General features: G+C 37.5%; 2 protein-coding genes across 2 annotated transcripts; both read right to left on the reverse strand.

Moving 5' to 3' along the window:
* Window positions 1–7,606: 7,606 nt before the first annotated feature.
* On the reverse strand, window positions 7,607–9,013 carry LOC115742581 (probable indole-3-pyruvate monooxygenase YUCCA10). The gene is made up of 3 exons (XM_048282656.1): window positions 8,402–9,013; window positions 7,881–7,999; window positions 7,607–7,616 (listed from the first exon to the last, which is right to left on the reverse strand). The coding sequence occupies exons 1-3, from the start codon at window positions 9,011–9,013 to the stop codon at window positions 7,607–7,609; spliced, it is 741 nt and encodes a 246-aa protein (XP_048138613.1).
* A 4,396-nt stretch (window positions 9,014–13,409) lies between these two features.
* LOC115732382 (probable indole-3-pyruvate monooxygenase YUCCA10) lies at window positions 13,410–15,645 on the reverse strand. The gene is made up of 4 exons (XM_030663018.2): window positions 15,034–15,645; window positions 14,405–14,638; window positions 14,144–14,266; window positions 13,410–13,604 (listed from the first exon to the last, which is right to left on the reverse strand). The coding sequence occupies exons 1-4, from the start codon at window positions 15,643–15,645 to the stop codon at window positions 13,410–13,412; spliced, it is 1,164 nt and encodes a 387-aa protein (XP_030518878.2).
* Window positions 15,646–22,407: the final 6,762 nt, after the last annotated feature.

Genomic DNA, 22,407 nt, shown 5'->3' on the forward strand with positions numbered 1-22,407 from the left:
GTCCCATGATCAATTGGAGGGAAAAACAATTTCAGAAGACCCCGGCATGTCGGCACCACGCCGCATTTCTATTACGTCAGTGCAACGTGGCATTAGACCTTTCAAAATGGGTCATATACCCATATGTGAAAGACTGAGTTGTTATATTAGTTAGTTATATTTAATAAATGGGTCATCAATGAATTTAGACATTATATGAGTGTTAAATGGGTTGTAAATGGGTTTTACGTAGGCCCAACCCATAACTATGACTTTCTTTTCATTCTCTTTCGCCTTCACTTAATCTCACACTTACTCACTTCGCACTCTCACCTCAAATTGGGCATGAGTTTTCTATATTGAACTAAATAGAGAAGTGCATTAGAAATATCAGCTAGGTTGGGTACATGGGGTCACTAGATTTGTATTGCAATTAATAGGCTTAAGTACACCACAAATAACAAAACTTGTGTACGACACTCACTTTAGTGCCAAAACTTTCAAAATGATTACTTAAATACCAAAATTTTCAAGAAGATTACCTATGTGCCAAATTTTTTGAAAAACGCTCACGCTCACTTAAATGCCAACTCCGGTGAGCCACGTCGGCTCAAATATTTAAAAAAAAATATGCCACATTAGATTTTCAACGAGCCACGCTAGCTCAAATCGAAGTTGGCATTGAAATGAGTGTTTTTTAAAAAAAATTGTATTTAAATGATCGTTTTGAATATTTTGACATTAAAGTGAGCACCGTACACAAGTTTTGGTACTAATAATGTATTTTAGCCGCAATTAATAGATCTATTTGGTTGGATCATTTATGACCCAATCCAACCGTTTGATAGGTCTACGTAACACTAGCTACACTAATGGAAAAAAGCACAAGTTAAATAAATTAAACTCAAAATTTCCTTGCTTGAAATCAACTTAAAGTTACACACACAATCGATTAAATTGTTTGAAATACTATTAAAATGTTATATGAAAATATCCACGTCAATACCGGTCGTGCCACGTCGGTGATTTTTGGCCAAATTTGATGTAAATGTAAAAAGTTTAGGATTCAATTGACACAAATGCAAAAAGTTTAGTATTGAATTGACACAATTATTTTAGGTTTAGAACTTTTTCGGTAATTTTCCCACTTAAGTTACTCATGCAACCGTTTACTTCAAATGTTTTAACTGTGTTGGCACTCAAAATAATCCGCCCGCCAATACATGTGTTGTGCACGTGAGAAATCGACATATGTGATAAACACGTGAGGTGCAAGCATATTGACAATATTGAGATACGAAGAGACCATGTACTGGACGCGTGAGGATCCCCATAGGTATCGATCAATGAGAAACATTAAGCAAGCTATCGGTACCAATGAGGAATAACGCCACTTGTCCAAGCAGCGAGGATAATGCCGTGTATCCAAAGTGGCAGAGCATGTTAAGGATAGATAAAGCAACCTATAAACATTGGTGCCAATGAAAAGTAATCCCGCCAAAGATCCATGTACTTTTCAAGGAGCGCTAGAGAAGATGAAAATTGGTCCTTGAATTACTTGGCGGGAGAATAGTTATCAACATGTAATTAAATGATGGGATAGTTTCTTTAAAATGCAACCCATGAGTCCTTAAAGTGTAGAAGGACGTGAATATAGGCCACATGGACGAAAGAAGAAAGGAATTGAGTTGATACAGGCAATCTAGATGCTATCGATAGTTACCGAGATTTCGACTCAAAAGACCTAAAGGTGGAGAATGTGGGCATGACCGGTCCTGGCAAAAGGGCTAAGCTGAAGCGAGGTTATTGACAGTTATATAAAGCCACACATAAAACAAAATCACTGTTTGAAGACTTAGTCAAAAGAACATGTGGGAGATGATAGACATAGCAATTATTGGTGCGTTAAAAGCTATAACCGCCGAAGGGCAGTTACCTACTTAACCATTTAGAAATACCACCATGCATCTCTAGAAGAGCCCACCAACAAATCAACAAAATTTATCTTATGTTTATTCATCGCACCGCACTTTACTTTCCTTAACTATAGCTTTCAAATTTTCGTCGTCGAGTTAAATTCCGGTGTTTGTCTTTATCTTAGATTTTGCACCATCGAGTCAAACTTTAGTGCAATATCGAGGCCTATTCAAGCTTTGTCATCAAGTCAAACTCCATCATAGTTTTAGGTGCGTTTAGTTTGCTATTTTTGGGTAGAAATTGTGCTTTTAAATCGTTTTGTTGAGTCAAACTGCAGTTTGATATTAGTTTGTATAGTTTCTTCCAAATCCATTTGCATTGATTTCCTTTGGAATTGTACTTATCTGATCTCCCCGTTGAGTCAAACTCCGGTTGGGGCCACATTTGTGTAATTTTATCGGAATCCATACCAAACTCATGTGTTGATTTTCTAACTATCTAGATCTCTCATCTCCGGAATCACCATAGGACCCCTTTTCACATTTAAAAGCCAAAGAATGAATTTCGGCGAAAAATATTTTGTCGCGGAGAAATTCCGGCGAAACATCTTTTTGGCACACTTGGTGAGATGGTGTGGTTGATTTGAGGAGAACGAGGATGAGAACCAGGAATCAACGCAATCTTCACCACGCCCTGGTGATTGAGTAATAGGTGCGTCAGAGTCGTCTAATATTCAACCAGTTCTAGATCAAGTGCAAACGGGTGAAGTTAATGTATCGAGACCACTTACTAGTAAGGAGAGGGAGCAAATGGAGATAAATCCGGCTAACATTAGCCATGATAAGAAGAATACTCAAAGAAAATCAGAACGAGATGGCCAACTATGTATCTAGGCATATAGCATATACGATCACGCCTTTGATAATCAACACGATCAAGGAGTGCGATCAAAGGCAGGAGTCGTTAGGGAGTCCTGGTCCAACATATGGCTAACATACTCAGTTTGCTAATGCTCAAGTCACTTTTGGAAATGCTGCACAGGTGGTACCTCCAGTCCCCACAGTGAGAATTCTCTAAAGGGGATTTTTAGAAATAATAAGTATATATTTAATACCACCAACCGGTGGAGTCCAAGGTGGTACAAGTGGAAGCGGTGATAATAATCATGTAGGCCAAAATGTTTACCAAAACGTGATATCGTCTATTTCTGAGCCTATCCCGCAAAACATCCCACACAACATTCCACAAAACATTCTGTAGTGGCATGGCTGCAAAGAGGGGAGACCCAACATTATTAATTTTTGGGTTTTGCTAACATAACAGTTTTGGGTGACTGTAAAAATAACATTACATTGTGAGCCACAAATCCTTAAAAGTGTGGATCCCACTACAATTTTTAATTAATTATTATTTATTTTTGTGGCCCAAAATAAACCATCAGCACAACAGTCACGCGAAAACTATTATATAATCAATTCCCTTAATTTTTTGCCAACCCAAACATATTAAATGGTTAGTTATTACCCTGATTTTTGCAATTGTTGGCACAATGACTTATTGTAATTTCCCATTGTCTTTGTTTTGACAACCAAGGCGCCATGGCCAAAAAAATAAAAAAACTTGGAGGTAAAAGAACACTTATGAAGTTACTCATATAATCCGATAAAAAAAAAGTTACTCATATAAGAAAATGGATTCGTAAAAATAAGTCCTCTAAAATTTGGAGTAGTCTTATTTCCTATTTATTTGATGCTAGTGAAATAAGTTTCTAAAAAGAACTTGAATAATGGAAAGAACGTGGCCTGTTTAAAGAATAACTTCTTCATAGTTTGTATATTTTATTTTCCAATGTCGAATTTTATTAAATATGTAAACAATAGCCTTTTATTCTAACATGTATAATGACATTCAAATAACGAAAGAAATAAACTGGATTATAAATTATTTTTAGCTATAAAAAGATGAGACATAATGTTTTTTTTTTTGGTCAGAAAGATGAGATATAAATTATTAGGTTTTCGAGGCCAAATAAATCATTACCAAGATGATGTTCAAAATGATTTCGTGACTTTGACAATGGTAACATACAAATAGTTGCTAAAACTAGTATTTGAGATCATATGTTTCCTAATAAAAATTTCTCAATTTTAAGAGGCAAAATGGAATCTATTATAAAAATTTATAACAGGATTCTTCCTATAAGTGGGTTTTCACTGCAAAATTTGTTTTTGTCACTACACATACTAACTCTAATTCCCTATGTGTTGGAGTGGTGCCCTCTCACAAAGTATGCGACCCTTACAAGTTGGAGAGGATTAGCTTTGACTAGAATATGAGAGATCAAATTGTCACAACAAGAAGCACAAAAGATTAGTTTTGACCTGCATTGGACTGAATTGGAAATTGCGGTCTAAAACATAAAACATGGACCACCACTACATAATAGAAACCCTATACAGGGAGTTTAGGAGCTTGCATCCACGTTCAGAAGCGTTCTCTTATACATTCCAAACTTCAACATCAGTCGACACAGATAGATAGAGATAGAGTAAGAGCGATATTGATTAATTAACTTTAGTCTTCCCTTTTATTCCGTTTAAAACTTCATCGATATCATTGGCAATGGCCATCGAGTCTCTCGCGATCCCCACCAATCCTTGCTTAGAGAAACCAGCGCAATAAATGTAGTTCTCTCCCTTCCAGTGATGCGGACACGGGCGTTTCAGCTTCCCGTCTTTGTTCGGTATGTACTCGTAATCCTGCACGTGTTCGACAAAATGCAATCCTTTAGTTAGAAAGTATAAGAGAGTGAATAACGTGATAACTTCAATATCCTGATTCAGTACAAGAAAAATATCATAATTAATTCTTAACTACCTAAGTTGATTATCGCATTGACACTCACAATATTCAAACACAATATCATATAAACTACAAACCGACCAATCACACATGTTTAATACTTTCTAACACCCTATATAACGCAACATAAATCATTAGCAGTTAATCATCCTTAAACTACTTGTATTTGGATCTACAAAGCAAATCCTATATCCTTTTCAAACACTGAAAATGCAATTATAGATGCTTTCCTTCAATGAAAAGTCCAGCCTAAAAAAATATGTCCAATTATAATATTTTATGGGAACGGACTTTTCTTATTTTTTGCAGTGACGCTTATATTCTCTAGTTCATTGACATTCATCTTGGATTTCATTAAAAACTAAGCGTCTATACATGAAATTCAATGCTATAAACTTAGTATTCTGGTGCTATGTTAGTTGCTTGGACCAACCTTGGGCCAATAATTTGCAGTACTCTTGTAGCCTGTTGCGAAGATAATCGCATTGAATCGCTTAACGACTCCATTCTCAAACTGTTGACATCTAAATTTTGATTTTTCTTAAATCATTTATCTTGTATAAAAAAAGAGGATTAGTTTTAGCTCTCACAAAAAAATAATTAAATCATTTTTATCATTAATTTTAGCATTCATGCATTACATTTGCATTTTATAGGACCGGCGACGAAAGCAATTAATTCATTAAAATTTGTAATATTGGTTTGGGGGCAATTAATCTAGCTATTATAATATTTCAAATCTTAAAGAATAAATGAGCTAATTGTTTCAATAATATCGTAGAGATATCAGAATATGTCCTTTGAATGAAAATAGAAAAGAGATATGGGCAAGAAACCCTAATCTCACACCTATATATACATATGTCATGGACGTTCACAAGGGGGAGGGGGGGTCGGCAAAAAAAAATTAATCTGCTCACAATCTTGGAATTCACGTGAAAAGGGCGAGAGCGAGAGAGTGGTTGTTGGTGTTTTTACAGTTGAGGAAAAGGACAAAAGCAGTTCAAGTTTCGTTCGTCAGGGTTTGTAGATCCTACCGCGCCCGAAGTCGACCACCGCCGCAGCAAAATTGCCGCGCTACTGTTCAGCTTGGCAACTCAGTTGTTCGGGGCTGTTCAAAGACCAAATCGCCCACCGTTCGGGCAGTCTTTTTAGCTGCTGTTTTGCAGCTTTTTTCTCTGCTATTCAAGGACCGACTTATCACTGCTTTGGTGTTGGGTTTGCTGCTATTCGGGCTTATTTGGCTGCTGTTTTGACATTGAATTTCTACTGTTTGGGTCAAATACTCACTGTTTTGTGCTGTTTTTTGCTGGTATATACCCGAAACAGCTCTGTTTTGGGCAATTACTTGATACTAATCGGTGCAGATTTTTGGTCACAAGCAGGGTTGATTTCTATGTTACTTTGGGAGGTGAAATTCTTGTCGTTTAGTATTAATTGAAGCTCAGATTGGCTGCTGCGAATTCACCTCATCACAGGTCAAGTCCTAGCCTGTGCGACACCCTTGAGTGACTGGTCCGAAGAATTGAAGTTCGACCTACAAGTTTGGCGCAAGTCCAAATTCGGGAAAACAATATTGCAATCTAGGTATATTTCCAAATTTAAATTTGTACGATATTGTGTTACCTATTGTGCATGGATTGAAGATTAGATTGCAAGTCTAAAAATTCTATTGCAAGATTAGAATATTTGATTGCTTTTTCGAGGTTGGCGTATATCTACAATTGAATATTCTCCTACAATCTTGTAATTATCACTTGCCAATTTTGAAGTCTAGGTTGAATATTCTCGAACATCTTGTGATATATTACTTGCTTAACTGGGACAAATTTGAAAATCCTCGCATATACTCAATATATCAAAAGCCTTTCAAAATGTGATTGACTAGGAATTTCCTAATCCACAACCGCACATATGGAAATAAGTCTATCTATTAGGCTTTAGATGATATTATTTCCATAGCGAGAATTTCGAATTTTTAAGGTCGATCAGTCGGGCTTCGGATCGAAACTTAATTCGAAAAGTTCAGCGTAATTATCCTTTTCATTGAAAGATTTGCAACTTGAATTTAAATTCATTCACAAAAACTGAAAAAAAAAAAAGAATCAGAAAACAAAAATAAAAATAAAAATTCTTGTCTCATATCTTTAAATTTCGTGTCGGAAAATAAAAAAAGATTAGGAAGATATGGTTTCTTAAAAACCACGTCTTATCATTTTTAGAAAGATAAGATTTTCTAGAAATCCTATCTAATGGATTGCATCTTTAAATAAAATCTTTGGAATCCATTTCAATTTTTTTAAAAAGATGTATGCTTAGGGTTAAGAGATTTTCTTAAAAATTTTGGGAATTAATGATAGTTAAACCCGAGAATTATAAGTTAATCTTGAACCAATTCACCCTCATTTTTTCATTAATTTTTAATTTTGGAAATTAGTCCAAAATACAAAAAAAAAAATCATAAAAAGAAAACCCAAAAATTGCACCTTTGAATTTTAAGTCAGAATTAATCAAAATTGTCACACTAAATATTTTTCAAGAAATTGCTACCGAAAGGGCATTAATTTTATAAATTAATGTAACCAAGTCCTGAACTCAAGATTTCTGATTCGTAGAAATAAAATAGTTTTCTCCCACTATTTTATTTAGGTTTCTAGTCGACCTACCAAAAATGATTAGTGGCGGCTCCGAAAAATTAAAAATCTTTTGAAAGATAATCATTTGAACCATAAATCACGATTTGGTAGAACTTGGGAGAGTTCGAGCCAAATTAATTAATGGCAATCTGTTAACCTAAAATTGGAAAACCCGATTTTTAGGTCGCGACACAAACACAACATTATTACCATTAATCCTCACTATTTCAGGAAGAACCCGCAAAAAGATCAGAATGATCAAAGCCACCATGATTATAAATTGTCGAAACACAAATGATCAGCAAACACTTGAGCTTTGTATGATTGATGAAAATAAACACGGAAAAAATGTCAATATTATATGTAGCTCTTACTATAATATCTCCGGATTGAATTTTCTTAACCGTGCAAAGGTTAATTGCTGGAGTTTTTCCACTCTCCACTTTCAGGTGAAATGGGCCTTTAGCCGGTTGACGGATCCCATACCTAGTCAGATCACCATACCAGAGCTTCCTAAGAAATGTCATCACGGGATCGGCGACCGTCATCGGGACATTGGATAATAGCATTCCGACATAAACCATCTCCTTGTTGAGCTCATGAAGCTGCAACAAGATGCACAATTTCATCGATAGATCATTGTCCTTTTACTTTTCTCTCTATCTCAATAAAATATATATTTTTTTGGTTGAGGGATAGACCAAATTATTATGTGATTGAAATTATTCATTTGCTTTTACTATAAATGCTAGATATTCACCGAGATCTTGCAATTCTCTTCAGGTTGAAAGCTCAAAATCTCATTAGGAAGGTTTAGACAAAAAGATCATAATGGTGTTGTGCTTTAATTGTCCTATATAAATGCAAGTGGAAACGATATGAAGACCTTACATTTTAAAAGGAAAAAAAAAGACTTTGAATTAGGTCAAGTCCGTGCCATGCATGCCCAAATTTTGAAGCAAAAAGACGGAAGACAGAAAAAGAGGCAAATAAAAAAGAGGCCATACTGGGTTCCTAATCACAATTGAAGTATGAGCACCGAAGTTTGATAGATCATAGCTAATCTCCATCCCCGAATCTCCACATCCAACTACTAAAACTACTTTATTCTCATAATCTTTTCCGGATTTATACTCGCTCGAATGGATGATCTTCCCTTCAAAACCATCCAACCCGGGCAATTCAGGGATAAAACCCTGGCCATTTTCACCTGTTGCCACAACCAAGAACTGGACCATATAGACCTCCTTCTCTTGGGTTGATGTGTTCCTAGCTTCGACCCTCCACTTCCTCTCGTTCTCGAGGTACGAGCCCTCTTCGACGAAACGACAGTATCGGGGCTCAATGCCAAACCTAGAGATGTAAGAGTCGATGTACTCGAGGAAGGATTTTCTGGACATGAAGGTGGAGGACGACGATACATGGGGCATGTAGGGCAGTGAACAAAATTCCCTAGCAAGATGAAGGTTCAAGCGATCATATGATCTCTTTCTCCACAGCGAGACACAATAGTCTTCTCTCTTTAGAACTATGTTTCGAATTGATAGGTGAGATAAACAATTGGAGACCGCTAGGCCTGAAGGGCCAGCTCCCACTATCAGCACCACCACCTCCTCCATATTAAGTCTAGGATTTTCTCTTCTCTAGCTATTTCTATCTGATTTGTAACCTAGATTTCAGTGGGTGGGTGTGTTCTGTAGGGCTTCCTTTTTATGGTGGATAGAAGACATGATTCCTTGAGGCCAATCCCTTCCAAATGTCGTTGCGATTGCGTACGTTGTGCTCTACATGTGTGTACATTTGGAAACAATGCACAAGCCCTAGATTCAGGGTTAGATGTCAAAAAAGGCAATGTGACAGTCAAAGACCTGGGTTTTACTTTGTTGACCATATTAACTTTTGTCCCGACTTTTTCCTTCATTAAATTACATGAGATTGTGTCCTTAATTATGAGGAATTAAGACTGTGTTTGAATAAAAAGACAAGACAAAAATCAAGAGTGGTGAGCAATGGATATACATCCATTAATAGGTAATGAGTGAGTTGCAAAACCCTCAAACCTTGTGCATGTCTGGTAATGAAAGTACATAAACACCGCCCATCATCTTGATTTAATTTATGGCCAACTTATTCTCAATTTGCTGCCATCTTGCCTTGCATGATGCTCGGCCTAGTAGTCGTCATGTACACCAGTCAATTATTAAAAGACATGAGCATCATACTCCATCTTAATTTAGTTAAATTTCCACGTCTGAACAAAAATAATTTTATTGTAGATTAGCATTGTTGTCGTGACTTGCATGATTAGCTAGCTTGAAATAATGCTATTGAAAAGAGAATTTTGTCATTATTTACATAATGAGAATTGAACCATATCCTCTAGGACAAGTGAAATCCAACATTTCTGACAATACTTGGATTTGCTATTCAAGCGATACCATCTTGTGTTACTGAAGCGCTTATCTCATTATAGTTTGAAAGATTGTTGTCCGTTAAATCATAATGGCTACCATACCATGTCTAGAAAGGTATCTTTCTGGTTTGTATTTAAAATCTATAAGTACACCTTCAAGCCCTCTTACTTTGGACTCGCTTTCCACATCAGGAGGAAGCTACGTAATTTGCACATCACTTAGCTTAAGAAGGTTGCAATGCAAAAGGGGTAACACTAACTATTATCTTTGGCAAAGGCAACAAGAAAATATTGGATTGGATAAAATGAAGTATCTTGGCAAATTAGTACATAGGATCATATCCTACAATCACTTGCTAGCGGAATTTCCCATATCTTTTAAGGACATAAAAATGATAAATCATCTTGGTATCTAAAGATGGATATAGAGTTTTTTAACAAGGAAAAAAAGTAGCCGACCTCGAAAAACTGTTGCACGATACAACATAAAAACACTTGAAAAGTCTATCAAAAAGAATTATTTTATGTGCATTTTACGGTAATGAAAATCTAACTCTATCCTTTAATAGCATAAGAAAATTTCAACTTTTTCACGGTATTTAAAATTATCATTTGGATGACATAATTTTTTATCTAACATAATTTTTCATCTATTGGCAACATTGCGTCGTGTCTGACTTCATTTTCCATCGGTTGGCGACATTGCATCTTGTCCGACGATATTTTACATCTATTGGCAACATTCCGTCGTGTCTGACAATATTTTCTATGTATTGGGAACATTTTTTCGTGTGTGACGCTCTTTTCTATTTGTGTACTTTTTTAGCTCATAAAAGTTGTTACATGCCAAACTAATATCACTTCAAATTAAAGTATTGCGAATCAAGGTTCATTATGTGTAAGTATTCTATTCATTAAATCCACCCTATTATGTCTTCAAAGGTAGGGGTGTGTAGGTTCCAGGATAGACAAGGTCCGTGCCTTACTTTGCAACCTACCATGTAGCTATTGGGAACTTTCCTTATAAACTCTTGAAATCACCTTAAAATCTAAAAACAGCAAAGCTCGGACAACCTTTTCATGATAATATTTTTGCTCTTATTTTGTTATGAGATATATATAACAAAAAATACTAAGGGATTAGCTTATTAGACAAGAGCATTTGGATTTTGCACTCAAAGAACATAAGTTTTTCATTCGATTCTTAATCAATACGATCTTTCAGGCGATGTTATGAGGAAATAATTTTTGTAAGACCCCATTCGTGACTTGGCATTTTTGTTGGATTTGTTAATTCAAATTCTTAACAAAGCTCATTAATGCTTATCTATTTTCATTAATGAAACTTAGGGTTTATTATAGAAATAATGATCTCACATGCATGAACGTTTGGCCATTTTGCAATCAAGTGTCCCAACTTTCTTTCTTGTTGTAATTCAATCGAGAACCTCAACTTCTAATATCACTGAATGAGAGGTTTCTATTAAATGAAGTGTCGGATCACGTGTCTTTTACCACTATAATTTGCTTACACAATAAAAGTTATGAGAAAATGTTGATTACGATTGCCAATTCAAGTTTAAGTTAGTTAATTAATATTTTTTTCTCTCTTTCCTTTTCCTTTTCTTCATCTTCTTCTTTCCACCTCTTCTTCGTGCTTGCAGCTTGCCAGCTTGTCATATCTCCCCGGTTGCACGAGCTTGATGTCCCGGTTGGCCACACCTGATGGCCTCGTCTACATACCTCTGCTCGATGCCACGTTGGCGCCTGGTTTTATCTCCAAGCTCCATTAGAGGTCGACTGTTGCTGCTGCCAAAACCCCCAACTATTGCTTCATCGCTAACCTAGCCTCGGCTATAACACCATTTTCGGCTCTCCACCACCACCACCTTCGGTTATCGCTCACTCTAGCCAACTTCCAATGAAGGGTTACCCACACCATATTTGAGGTCTCACAACCTCTTATATGAGCATACGACCTTCGATATGAGGCTACGTGCTAGACTCTGAGGTTGCTCCGGTGTCAAGTCCGGAGCAATTTCAAACGGGTGGTGATGGTGCAAGTGGCACAACCCAAGTCTAGTGGAGGTGGCAAGGCAAACGACGGTAGTGGCCTTGGTGCAGAGAGGGAGAGGAGCCGTCATCTATTAATTTTTGAGATTTGCTAGCATAATTTTCTTTGGGTGACTGTGAGAATAACAGTACATTGTGAACCACAAATCCTTACAAATGTGGACCCCACAATAATTTTATCTAATTATAATTTATTTTTTTGTGACCCAAAAGGGACTGCTAGTACAACAGTCACCCAAAAACTGTCATGCAATCAATTCCCTTAATTTTTCGCCAACCCAGACATTTTTTTTTTCACATAAGCATCTAACTCAACATATTAAATGGTTAGTTACACTCTTACGACGTCATTACCCTGATTTTTGCAATTGCTGGCACAATGACTTATTGTAGTTTCCCAATGTCTTTGTTTTGACAGCCAAGGCACTGTGGTAAAAAAAAAAAAACCTTGGGGGTAAAAGTACGCATACGAAGTTACTCATATAAGAAAATAGATTCCTAAAAATAAGTCGTCTAAAATTTGGAGCAGTCTTAGTTCCTACTTGTTTTAATGCTATTGACATAAGCTTGAAAAAGAACTTGAATAACGGAAAGAACGTGGCCTGTTTAAAGAATAACTTCTTCATAGTTTATATATTCTATTTTCCAATGTTGGATTTTATCAAATATGTAAATAATTGTCTTTTATTCTAACAAATATAATGACATCCAACTAATGAAAGAAATAAACTAATAGGAAAATCCAGTTAAATTATTTTTAACTATAGAAAAGATGAGATATATTTCTTTTTTTGGTTTGGAAAGATGAGATATAATTTATTAGGTTTTGTTAATTTCATTCAAGTCATTTGTTCAGTGAACATATGAAGTTTCAACAACTAAAGAAACCCCCAATGAAAACAAGAACAAAAGTTTTGACTATTAATAATCTAAAATATCGGTTGTAGTAAAAGATCTTTTCGAGGCCAAATAAATCATTACCTAGATGATGGTCAAAATTATTTTGTGACTTTGACAATGGTAACATACAAATTAGTCACCAAAACTAGTATTTGAGATCATATGTTTCCTCCTAAAAATTTCTCAATTTTGAGAGGCAAATGGAATCTATTATAGAAATTTATAACAGGATTCCTCCTATAAGTGGGTTTTCAAAGCAAATTTTTTTTTTTTTTTGCCACTACACATACTAACTCTAATTCCCTATGTGTCGCAGTGGTGCCCTCTCACAAACAGGAGCAGAACACAACAAGAGTATGAGGGAGATCCATTTTCACAACAAGAAGTTCAAGAGATTAGCTTTGACTAGCATTGGACTCAATTGGAAATTGCTGAATAAAACATAAAACGCGGACCACCATTACACACCAGTAAACAAGCATGCAGAGGCCTCTCATCCCTATTCATATAGAAACCCTAGACACGGAGTTTAGGAGCTTGCATCCACGTTTAGAAGCGTTCTCTCTTACATTCCAAACTTCAAAATCAGTCAACTTAGATAGATAGAGATAGAGGGAGAGCGAAGTTGATTAGTTCAGTTTAGTCTTCCCTTTTATTCCGTTTAGAACTTCATTGATATCATTGGCGATGGCCACCGAATCTCTCGCGATCCCTGCCAACCCTTGCTTAGAGAAACCTGCGCAATAAATGTTGTTCTCTCCCTTCCAATGATGCGGGCACGGGCGTTTCGGCATCCCTTCTTTGTTCAGTATGTACTCGTAATCCTGCACATGTTCGACAAACCGCATTCCTTCAATTAGAAAGTATGAGAGAGTAAATAACGTGATAACTTCATTATCCTGATTCAGTACAAGAAAAATAACATAATTAATACTTAACTACCTAAGTTTATTATTGCATTGACTCTCACAATATTCAAACACACTGTTATATAAACTACAAATCTACCAATTGCACATATTCAATACATTCTAACACCTTATATAGTATAGCATAAATCGTTAGCAGTTAATCAACCTTAAACTACTTGTACGTGGATCTACAAAGCAAATCCTATATCCTTTTCAAAAGGCTGAAAATGCAATTATAGGTGCTTTCCCTCCATGAAAAGTAGAGCAGCCTAAAAAACATGCCAAATCATAATACTTTGTGGGAACAGACTTTTCTTATTTTGTGTAGTGATGCTTATATTCTCTAGTTCATTGACATTCATCTTGGGTTTCATGAAAAACTACATGTCTATATGTGAAATTCAATGCTATAAACTTAGTAAAATGGTGCTATGTTAGTTGCTTGGACAAACCTTGAGCCAATAATTTGCAGTACTCTTGTAGCCTGTTGCGAAGATAATCCCATCAAATCGCTTAACAACGCCATTCTGAAACACAACATTATTACCATTAATTCTCACTATTTCAGGAAGAACCTGCAAAAAAAAATCAGAATGAACAAAGCCACCATGATTATAAATTGTCGAAACACAAATGATCAGGAAACACTTGAGCTTTGCATGATTGACGAAAATAAACACGGAAAAAATGTCAATAGTATATGTAGCTCTTACCATAATATCTCCGGATTGGATTTTCTTAACCGTGCCAACGTCAATTATTGGAGTTTTTCCACTCTCCACTTTCAGGTAAAATGGGCCTTTAGCCGGTTGACGGATCCCATACCTAGTCAAATCACCATACCAGTGCTTCCCAAGAAATGTCATCACGGCATCGGCGACTGTCATTGGGACATACTTGGATAATAGCATTCCAACATAAACCATCTCCTTGTTGAGCACATGAAGCTGCAACAAGATGCACAATTGCATCAATAGATCATTGTCCTTTTACTTTTCTCTCCATCTCAATAATATATATGGTTGAGGGATAGACCAGATTATTATGTGATTTAAATTATTCATTTGCTTTTTACTATAAATGCTAGATATTCACCGAGATCTTGCAATCCTCTTCAGGTTGAAGCTCAAAATCTCATTAGGAAGGTTTAGACGAAAAGATCATAATGGTGTTGTGCATTAATTGTCCTATATAAAGGCAAGTGAAAACGATATGAAGACCTTACATTTTAAAAGAAAAAAAAAAGACTTTGAATTAGGTCAAGCCCGTGCCATGCATGCCCAAATTTTGAAGCAAAAATGATGGAAGACAGAAAAATAGGCAAACAGAAAAGAGGCCATACTGGGCTCCTAATCACAATTGAAGTATGAGCACCAAAGTTTGATAGATCATAGCTAATCTCCATCCCCGAATTTCCACACCCAACTACTAAAACTTCTTTATTCTCATAATCTTTTCCGGATTTATACTCGCTCGAATGGATGGTCTTCCCTTCAAAACCGTCCAACCCGGGCAACTCGGGGATAAAACCCTTGCTGTTTTCGCCCGTTGCCACGACCAAGAACTGGGCCATATAGACCTCCTTCTCTTGGGTTGACGTATTCCTAGCTTCGACCCTCCACTTCCTCTCATTCTCGATGTACGAGCCCTCTTCGACGGAACGACAGTACCGGGGCTCAATGCCGAACCTAGAGATGTAAGAGTCGATGTACTCGAGGAAGGATTTTCTGGACATGAAGGTGGAGGATGACGATGCATGGGGCATGTAGGGCAGTAAACAGAATTCCTTAGCAAGATGGAGGTTCAAGCGATCATATGATCTCTTTCTCCACAACGAGGCACAATAGTCTTCTCTCTCTAGAACTATGTTTCGAATTGATAGGTGAGATAAACAATTGGAGACCGCTAGGCCTGAAGGGCCAGCTCCCACTATCAGCACCACCACCTCCTCCATATTAAGTCTAGGATTTTCTCTTCTCTTCTCTAGCTATTTCTATCTGATTTGTAACCTAGATTTCAGTGGGTGGGTGTGTTCTGTAGGGCTTCCTTTTTATGGTGGATAGAAGACATGATTCCTTGAGGCCAATCCCTTCCAAATGTCGTTGGCGATCGCTTACGTTGCGCTCTACATGTGTGTACATTTGGAAACAATGCACAAGCCCTAGATTCAGGGTTAGATGTCAAAAAAGGCAATGTGACGGTTAACGACCTGGGTTTTACTTTGTTGACCATATTAACTTTTGTCCCGACTTTTCCCTTCATTAAATAATGTGAGATTATGTCCTTAATTATGAGGAATCAAGACATGCGTATGAATAAAAAAACAGACAAAAATCAAGAGTGGTGAGCAATGGATATACATGCAATTGATCATGAGTCGATTGCAAAACCCTCAACCCTAGTGCATGTCTGGTAATAAAAGTACATGAACACCGTCCATCATCTTGATTTAATTTATGTCCAACCTTATTCTCAATTTGCTGCCATCTTTTCTTGCATGATGCTCGGCCTAGTAGTCGTCATGTACACTAGTCAATTATTAAAAGACATGAGCATCATACCCCATCTTGATATAGTTAAATTTTCACGTCTAAACAAAATAAATTTTCGCATAGCTATCGTGACTTACATGATTAGCTAGCTTGAAATAATGCTATTGAAAAGAGATTTTTTGTCATTTTTTGTATAATGAGAATCACACTGTATCCACTTAGACGAGTGAACTCTAACATTTCTCATGGTGCTTGAATCTGTTCTTTAAGCGATACCATCTCGCGTTACTCAAGCGCTAATCTCATTATAGTTTGAAAGATTGATGTCCGTTAAATCATAATGGCTACCATACTATGTCTAAAGAGGTATCTTTCTGGTTTGTATTTAGAATCTGTAAGTCCACCTTCAAGCCCTCTTGCTTTGGACCAGCTTTCCACATCTGGAGGAAGCTACGTAATTTGCACATCACTTAGCTTAAGAAGGTTGCAATGCCAAAGGGTTAACACTAACTATTATCTTTGGCAAAGGCAACAAGAAAATATTGGATTTGAACCACCCGCTCATTCTATGGATCCACCCAAGAACTAAATCACTAGTCCGGTATGGTTCCCGGTTGGATCCATAGAACCGGTCCTACCGATCACTAACATCAATTAAAAAAAGGCACCAACGAAGATTATATGCACCAGCACCAACCATGTCTGTATATGCAAATATTGAACTTGCAAGGCTCAAGGTCTTTCGAGGTTTGAACATGGGGAAATTGCTTGCTGGATGAAGCTCTCCAATTCAGGGAGTTAAGCTTGACTACTTTGTCTTTAGGCCAAAGATGCTGAGCATCTGTCACCTGCACTACGAGCTCAATATCACATTGATAAGTTGCTTTAGCACTCTTTTGAGAAAAAGACCATTACATGATCGACCTCTTCATTTTCAGAACCCAAAGGTCTTGTTTGTTTAGATCACGTCATTGAAAATTTGAGGGTTTTAGCTTTAATTAATTAATTATATTATATTATATATCAATGGATCCATATATATATATCAATAGGTCCGGTCCGGTTGGATGGTTGGATAGTTCCCACTTGAAACCATGAATCGAGCCGGTACTCACTGATTTCAAAAAATTAAAATCGAGAACCGGACCCGTGCCCGCCGGTTACTATCCAAAATCGGCCGATTAGGTACGGTACGGTCCGGTCCGATTTGGTTGTATCCCCATGTTTTTGCTCACCCCTACTTTGCACTCAAAGAAACATGAGTTTTTGATTCTATTCTTACTCAATACGTTCTTTTAGTCTATGTTACGAGGAAATAATTCTATAAGACCCCAATCACAACTTGGTATTTTTGTTGAATTTGTTAGTTCAAATTCTTACTAAAGTTCATTGACGCTTATCTATTTTCATTAATAAAACTCAAGGTTAATTATAAATACGATGATCTCATACATCTAACTATTTGGCCATTTTACAATCAAGTTTCTCAACTTTATTTCTTTTTTTAATTCAATCGAGAACCTAAACTTTTAATGTTTGAGGTTTTTATTAAATGAAGTGTCAGATCATGTGTCTTTTACCGCTGTAACTTGTTTACACAATAAAAGTTATGAGAAAATTTTGATTATGATTTTCAATTCAAATTATATTAGTCCATTAATATCTTTATTTTTTTCTCTTTCCTTTTCCATTTCTTTGTCTTCTTCTTTCCTCCTCTTCTTCGTGCTTGCAGCTTGCTATCTCGTGATATCTCCCCGGCTGCTCGAGCTTGATGTCCCTTGTTGGCCACACCGATGGCATCGTCGACGTATCGGTGCTCGGTGCCACCTCGGTGACCGGCACCTAGTTTTACCTCCAACCTCCATCAAAGGTCAACTGTTGCTGCTATCAAAGCCCACCACGATTGCTGCACGCTGCCCTAGACTCGACTCTAACACCACCTTCCGCTCTCCACCACCATCTCTGGCTTCCAACACCACCTTCGGTTATTGCTCCCTCTAGCCGACCTCCAATGAAGGTTATTCACACCACCATATTTGAGGTCGCACAACCTCAATATGAGCTTAAGACCTCCGACATGAGGCGGCATGCTCGACCTGAGGTTGCTACGTTGTCATGTCCGAGGTCGGGAGCAATTTCAAATGAGTAGTGACAATATTGAGTCAAACTTTGGTTTGATTTTAGTTTGTATAGTTTCTTCTAAATCCATATGTATCAATTTCCTTTGAAATTGTATTTATTAGATCTCCCCGTTGAGGCAAACTCCGGTTGGAGTCATATTTGTATAGTTTTATTAGAATCCATGCCAAATTTACGTTGTTGATTTTGACTATTTGGATCTCTCCTATCGAAAATCGCCACGGGATCTATTTTCACATTTAAAAGGTGAAGAACGAATTTCGATGAAAGATATTTTGCTGTCGAGAATTTCCAGCTAAATAATCTGTTAAATAAGGATATGGCCTAATATACGCGTGTATAAATGGTTTAACAAGCCCAACCTCGTGCGGTCTCATTCTTCTTTAGATATCTTACAATATCTTCTTAACACCATCGACCCAAAGAAGGCATGTCTAATGCATTAAAGTTAAATACAATGAAAATACCCACTGCTAATCATGTACAAAAGAAACAAACACCGTGGAATCGCAAAGCGTCATCTTCTTTTTCACTCTCACCATCTCCATCAATCACCATCTCAATGTCCATCCGTCTTATTCGCATGGACGTGACATCGGGTTCAATCAAACTTGCGTGTGAAATGATCAAATGCATTGGAGCTCCCGTTTAGTTTAATTATAATTTGTAGAGACCGACATTTTATCATGAGTTAAGTGAATGTCCCAAGGGGAGACTTGAAATCTCTAAATTAAGGAGTTAGATCCAATATCACATGCTCCAATCATCACCCATTGCACGAACTTTTTCGTTGGCACAAGAACACCTCAAATGACATATTTGTACATGAAGCTCACTTTGGTGTCCAAATTTTTTGTCGGCTCACTTAAGTGTCAAATAGGGAAAAAAAATGATCATTTAAGTGTCAAGGGCAAGAGATTACAATCAAAATAAATACATCACATTTTTAGTTAAAATAATTTAGTGACATGGCATTTTTAATTCAAACAATTTAGTGATATGGCTTTTTTAAATAAAAAATCAATTCCACATGTGCAAAGAGAAACGTTGTCTCTCGGTCGATGTGGCTGGGATGTCTTAAACTTATGGTACTTAAGTAATCACATTTTACAACTTATGGCACTTATGTAATCACTTTAAAAAAAACTTGACACTCAAACGATCATAATTTAAAACTTATGACACTGAAAGTCGCTCCGCAAAATTGCCTAAACTAGGATCTCCGGTGAGCCACGTAGGATTAGTCAATTAATAAAAAAAATTACCACGTATGATTTTTGGCCAGGCTCACGGGAGTTGGCACTGAAATAACTTTTTTTAAAAAAAATTGGCACTTAAGTAACCTAAAAAAAAAATTGACACCAAAGTAAGTGTCATACACAAATATTGTCACTTAAGGCATCTTTCTGCCCTTTTTCTTTCTATATTGACTTCCCATTAGCTCCTCTTTCTTGTACATTTTTGTGGGTTATACTGTTGTAATAGTCAAGAAGGTCGGGGGTAAGAGAGAGACATAAGCTCTGTTTATTTCACAAAAAATAACTTTCAAAAAAAAAAATTCGATTTTTCGATATTTTGTTCACGAAAAATAAACTAGTCAAGGAAAACATTTTCCATCAATGGAAAAAAAAAAGTGAGAAAAACATGAAATCATTTTCCCTACTATTTCCTTCTTGCACTCCTTCACCTTCCTTTTCTTTTTAATTATATTATGTTCTTATTTTATTTTATCTTTTCTTTCTTTTCTTTTTTCCTTATTCCTCGGCTTGTCACTGGCAACAAATCATGGCTGAGGGACGAGCTCGCCCAAGGCTGGCGAGGCTTGGCTTTGCCGGCATTGACAAGGTGGAGTGCACTTGAGGCTAGCGGGCTTATCCCTCAACTGTAATTGGTCGACAGCCATCGCAATGGCCAATGACAAGTAGAAGAAGAAGGAAAATAAAATTAAAATTACAAAATAAAAATAATTTTTGGGAAAATTTCAAAAAAGGGCCGGAAGTGGCCTCGTTTTCTCAAATAAGGGTCTAGAGTGAATATCGTTTCAAATAAGGGTTGTCAAATATTTCAAATAGGGCGAGGATTTTTGTTTTAAACTTTAGCCTTTTTTGTTTTTTTTTTCCTCCCTCCTCTTTCTATTCTTGCTTGAATGCCGGTGGTTCGTCTTCCATCTTCCTTATTTCTTTCCCCCCAGAAAATGGATTGATCGGAAGTGAGGTTTGAGTCTTGGGGGGATTTCGGGTGTTTTAATGGTGGGCGATTTTGTGGACTAGCGATAAAGAAACCGTAAAACGAGGCGTTCGTGGTAAATAACTCATCGGTGCCGGAGGCCGAGCATCGCCCAAACTCGGCTCGGATCTTCTCAATCCTCGGCAAGTTCCTCTTCGGCTCGACGACCCCAAGCAAATGAACCCAAAACCACCCGCGCCGCGCGGACAATCACCCCTCCGCCATCAGAACCGGCGAGGCAAATCGCATCCTTGGTTGTGCGGCATGCGGGCATGCTCCGGAAGCCCTGCCTTCGAGCACCCCTCAGTCGCACCGGCGCGATCGTTGACTCGTCGCGCGGGCCGTGTGGTGGCATCTTACCACCTGCTCTTCGCCAAAGGCTCACCCGCCCATTTTGGGAGCGACATGTGGTTCGCCGACCACGGCCGGAGTTCTCCCGCCTCTCGGTTCGGCGGTTCTGGGGGCTCCCTTCCGTTGTCGGCGCGGCCTGGGAGGCTCGTGGGGGTGAGGCCGTTCGGTGCGTGCTCGCTTGAGCTTGGCACCACTTTCTCGGTGCGCCGGAAATGGAGTGATTCCGGCTCGGGGGTGTGCGGGCCCGTCGGCGGGCCGGCATCTGGGCGGGTGCGGATGTGGTCGGTGGCGGGCGGCGCGTGCGTGGTGGTGGAGGGCGTTGGGATGGCACCTCGCGGCGGCGCTTGCCGTGCCACAGTGGGTTCCCGTCTGGGGATGGAAGACCTTCAAGAGGGTGGGAGGGGGGGGGGGGGGGGGGGGGGGGAGGAGAAAAAAGAAAATGAAAGAAAGGCTAAAGATTAAAAGACAAAATGTCTTTTGTTTTTCTTGGTTTTTTTTCTCTTTTAAAATCCACTTTTGAAACCATAATTTTTTATAATTTTCTTCAGATAAATTTTCCATGCCAAACATAGAAAAATATTTGCCTATTGATTTTTAGATTTCAATCAAATACCGATCATTTTTTTGAAAAATAGCTTTATGAAAAATATTTTTAAGAATTGCCCCATTTTTCACAAAACAAACGGTAAAATATTTTCCTTTTGAGTATGGATATATCATGAACATAAAAGCCATGCGCGCGCGGAAAGCTTGAGCTATTAAGGAACGCTTCCACAATAAACAACGTTACAAAAAAGAACCCGTTTTCAGAAAGAGACGCTTTCACGTCTTTTTTCCCCAACAATTACTAATTTTTTAGATTTATGTCTAGAGAAATGAATTTGCTCTGGTGTTCGACCTTGAGATCATGGATGTGCGGTCTAGAGTACAATCCAAGATCGTTGGTCCAACCTTGAGAAACAACCAAAAAAGAATGAAAAGAAGAAAACGCACCCTTATGTGGCACTTCGGGTACATACATTCTACATTATGACATTCACGATTCACGTTAATTACGAGAAAAAATCAAAATTACAATCTAAGAAAACGAAATAAGAAAGATGCTTGAAATTTTTTCTTCTGCCTTCCTTAAGAATTTGAAGGCAAAATTATCGTAGTCAAAAACTATCTAGTATCACACTTGATCACAAACATAAAGGGATGTTCGAAAAAACATCTTTGATTGGGCCTTATTATCACAAATGTGCCTAGCTCACAAGTCAAACCCGGTACCAGAACTTTTCTTTAACTTTGTCTTTGCATTTAACTAGGTTTATATATGAATCTATTACATATGCCATGTCTCACGGATCAATCAAGTCATTCAACAACCTTACATTGTCAAATCACAAAAATAGGGTAATAAATTAAGTAAATTCATGAAGGAAATTAGCCCTTTTCTCCATTACTCTTCTTTGCTCAAGTTGCTCCACCAGTGGCACCAATTAAGTCAATTCAAGAAGGAAACC

Source organism: Rhodamnia argentea, chromosome 7, assembly GCF_020921035.1.
Source record: "Rhodamnia argentea isolate NSW1041297 chromosome 7, ASM2092103v1, whole genome shotgun sequence".
Taxonomy (NCBI): Eukaryota; Viridiplantae; Streptophyta; class Magnoliopsida; order Myrtales; family Myrtaceae; genus Rhodamnia; species Rhodamnia argentea.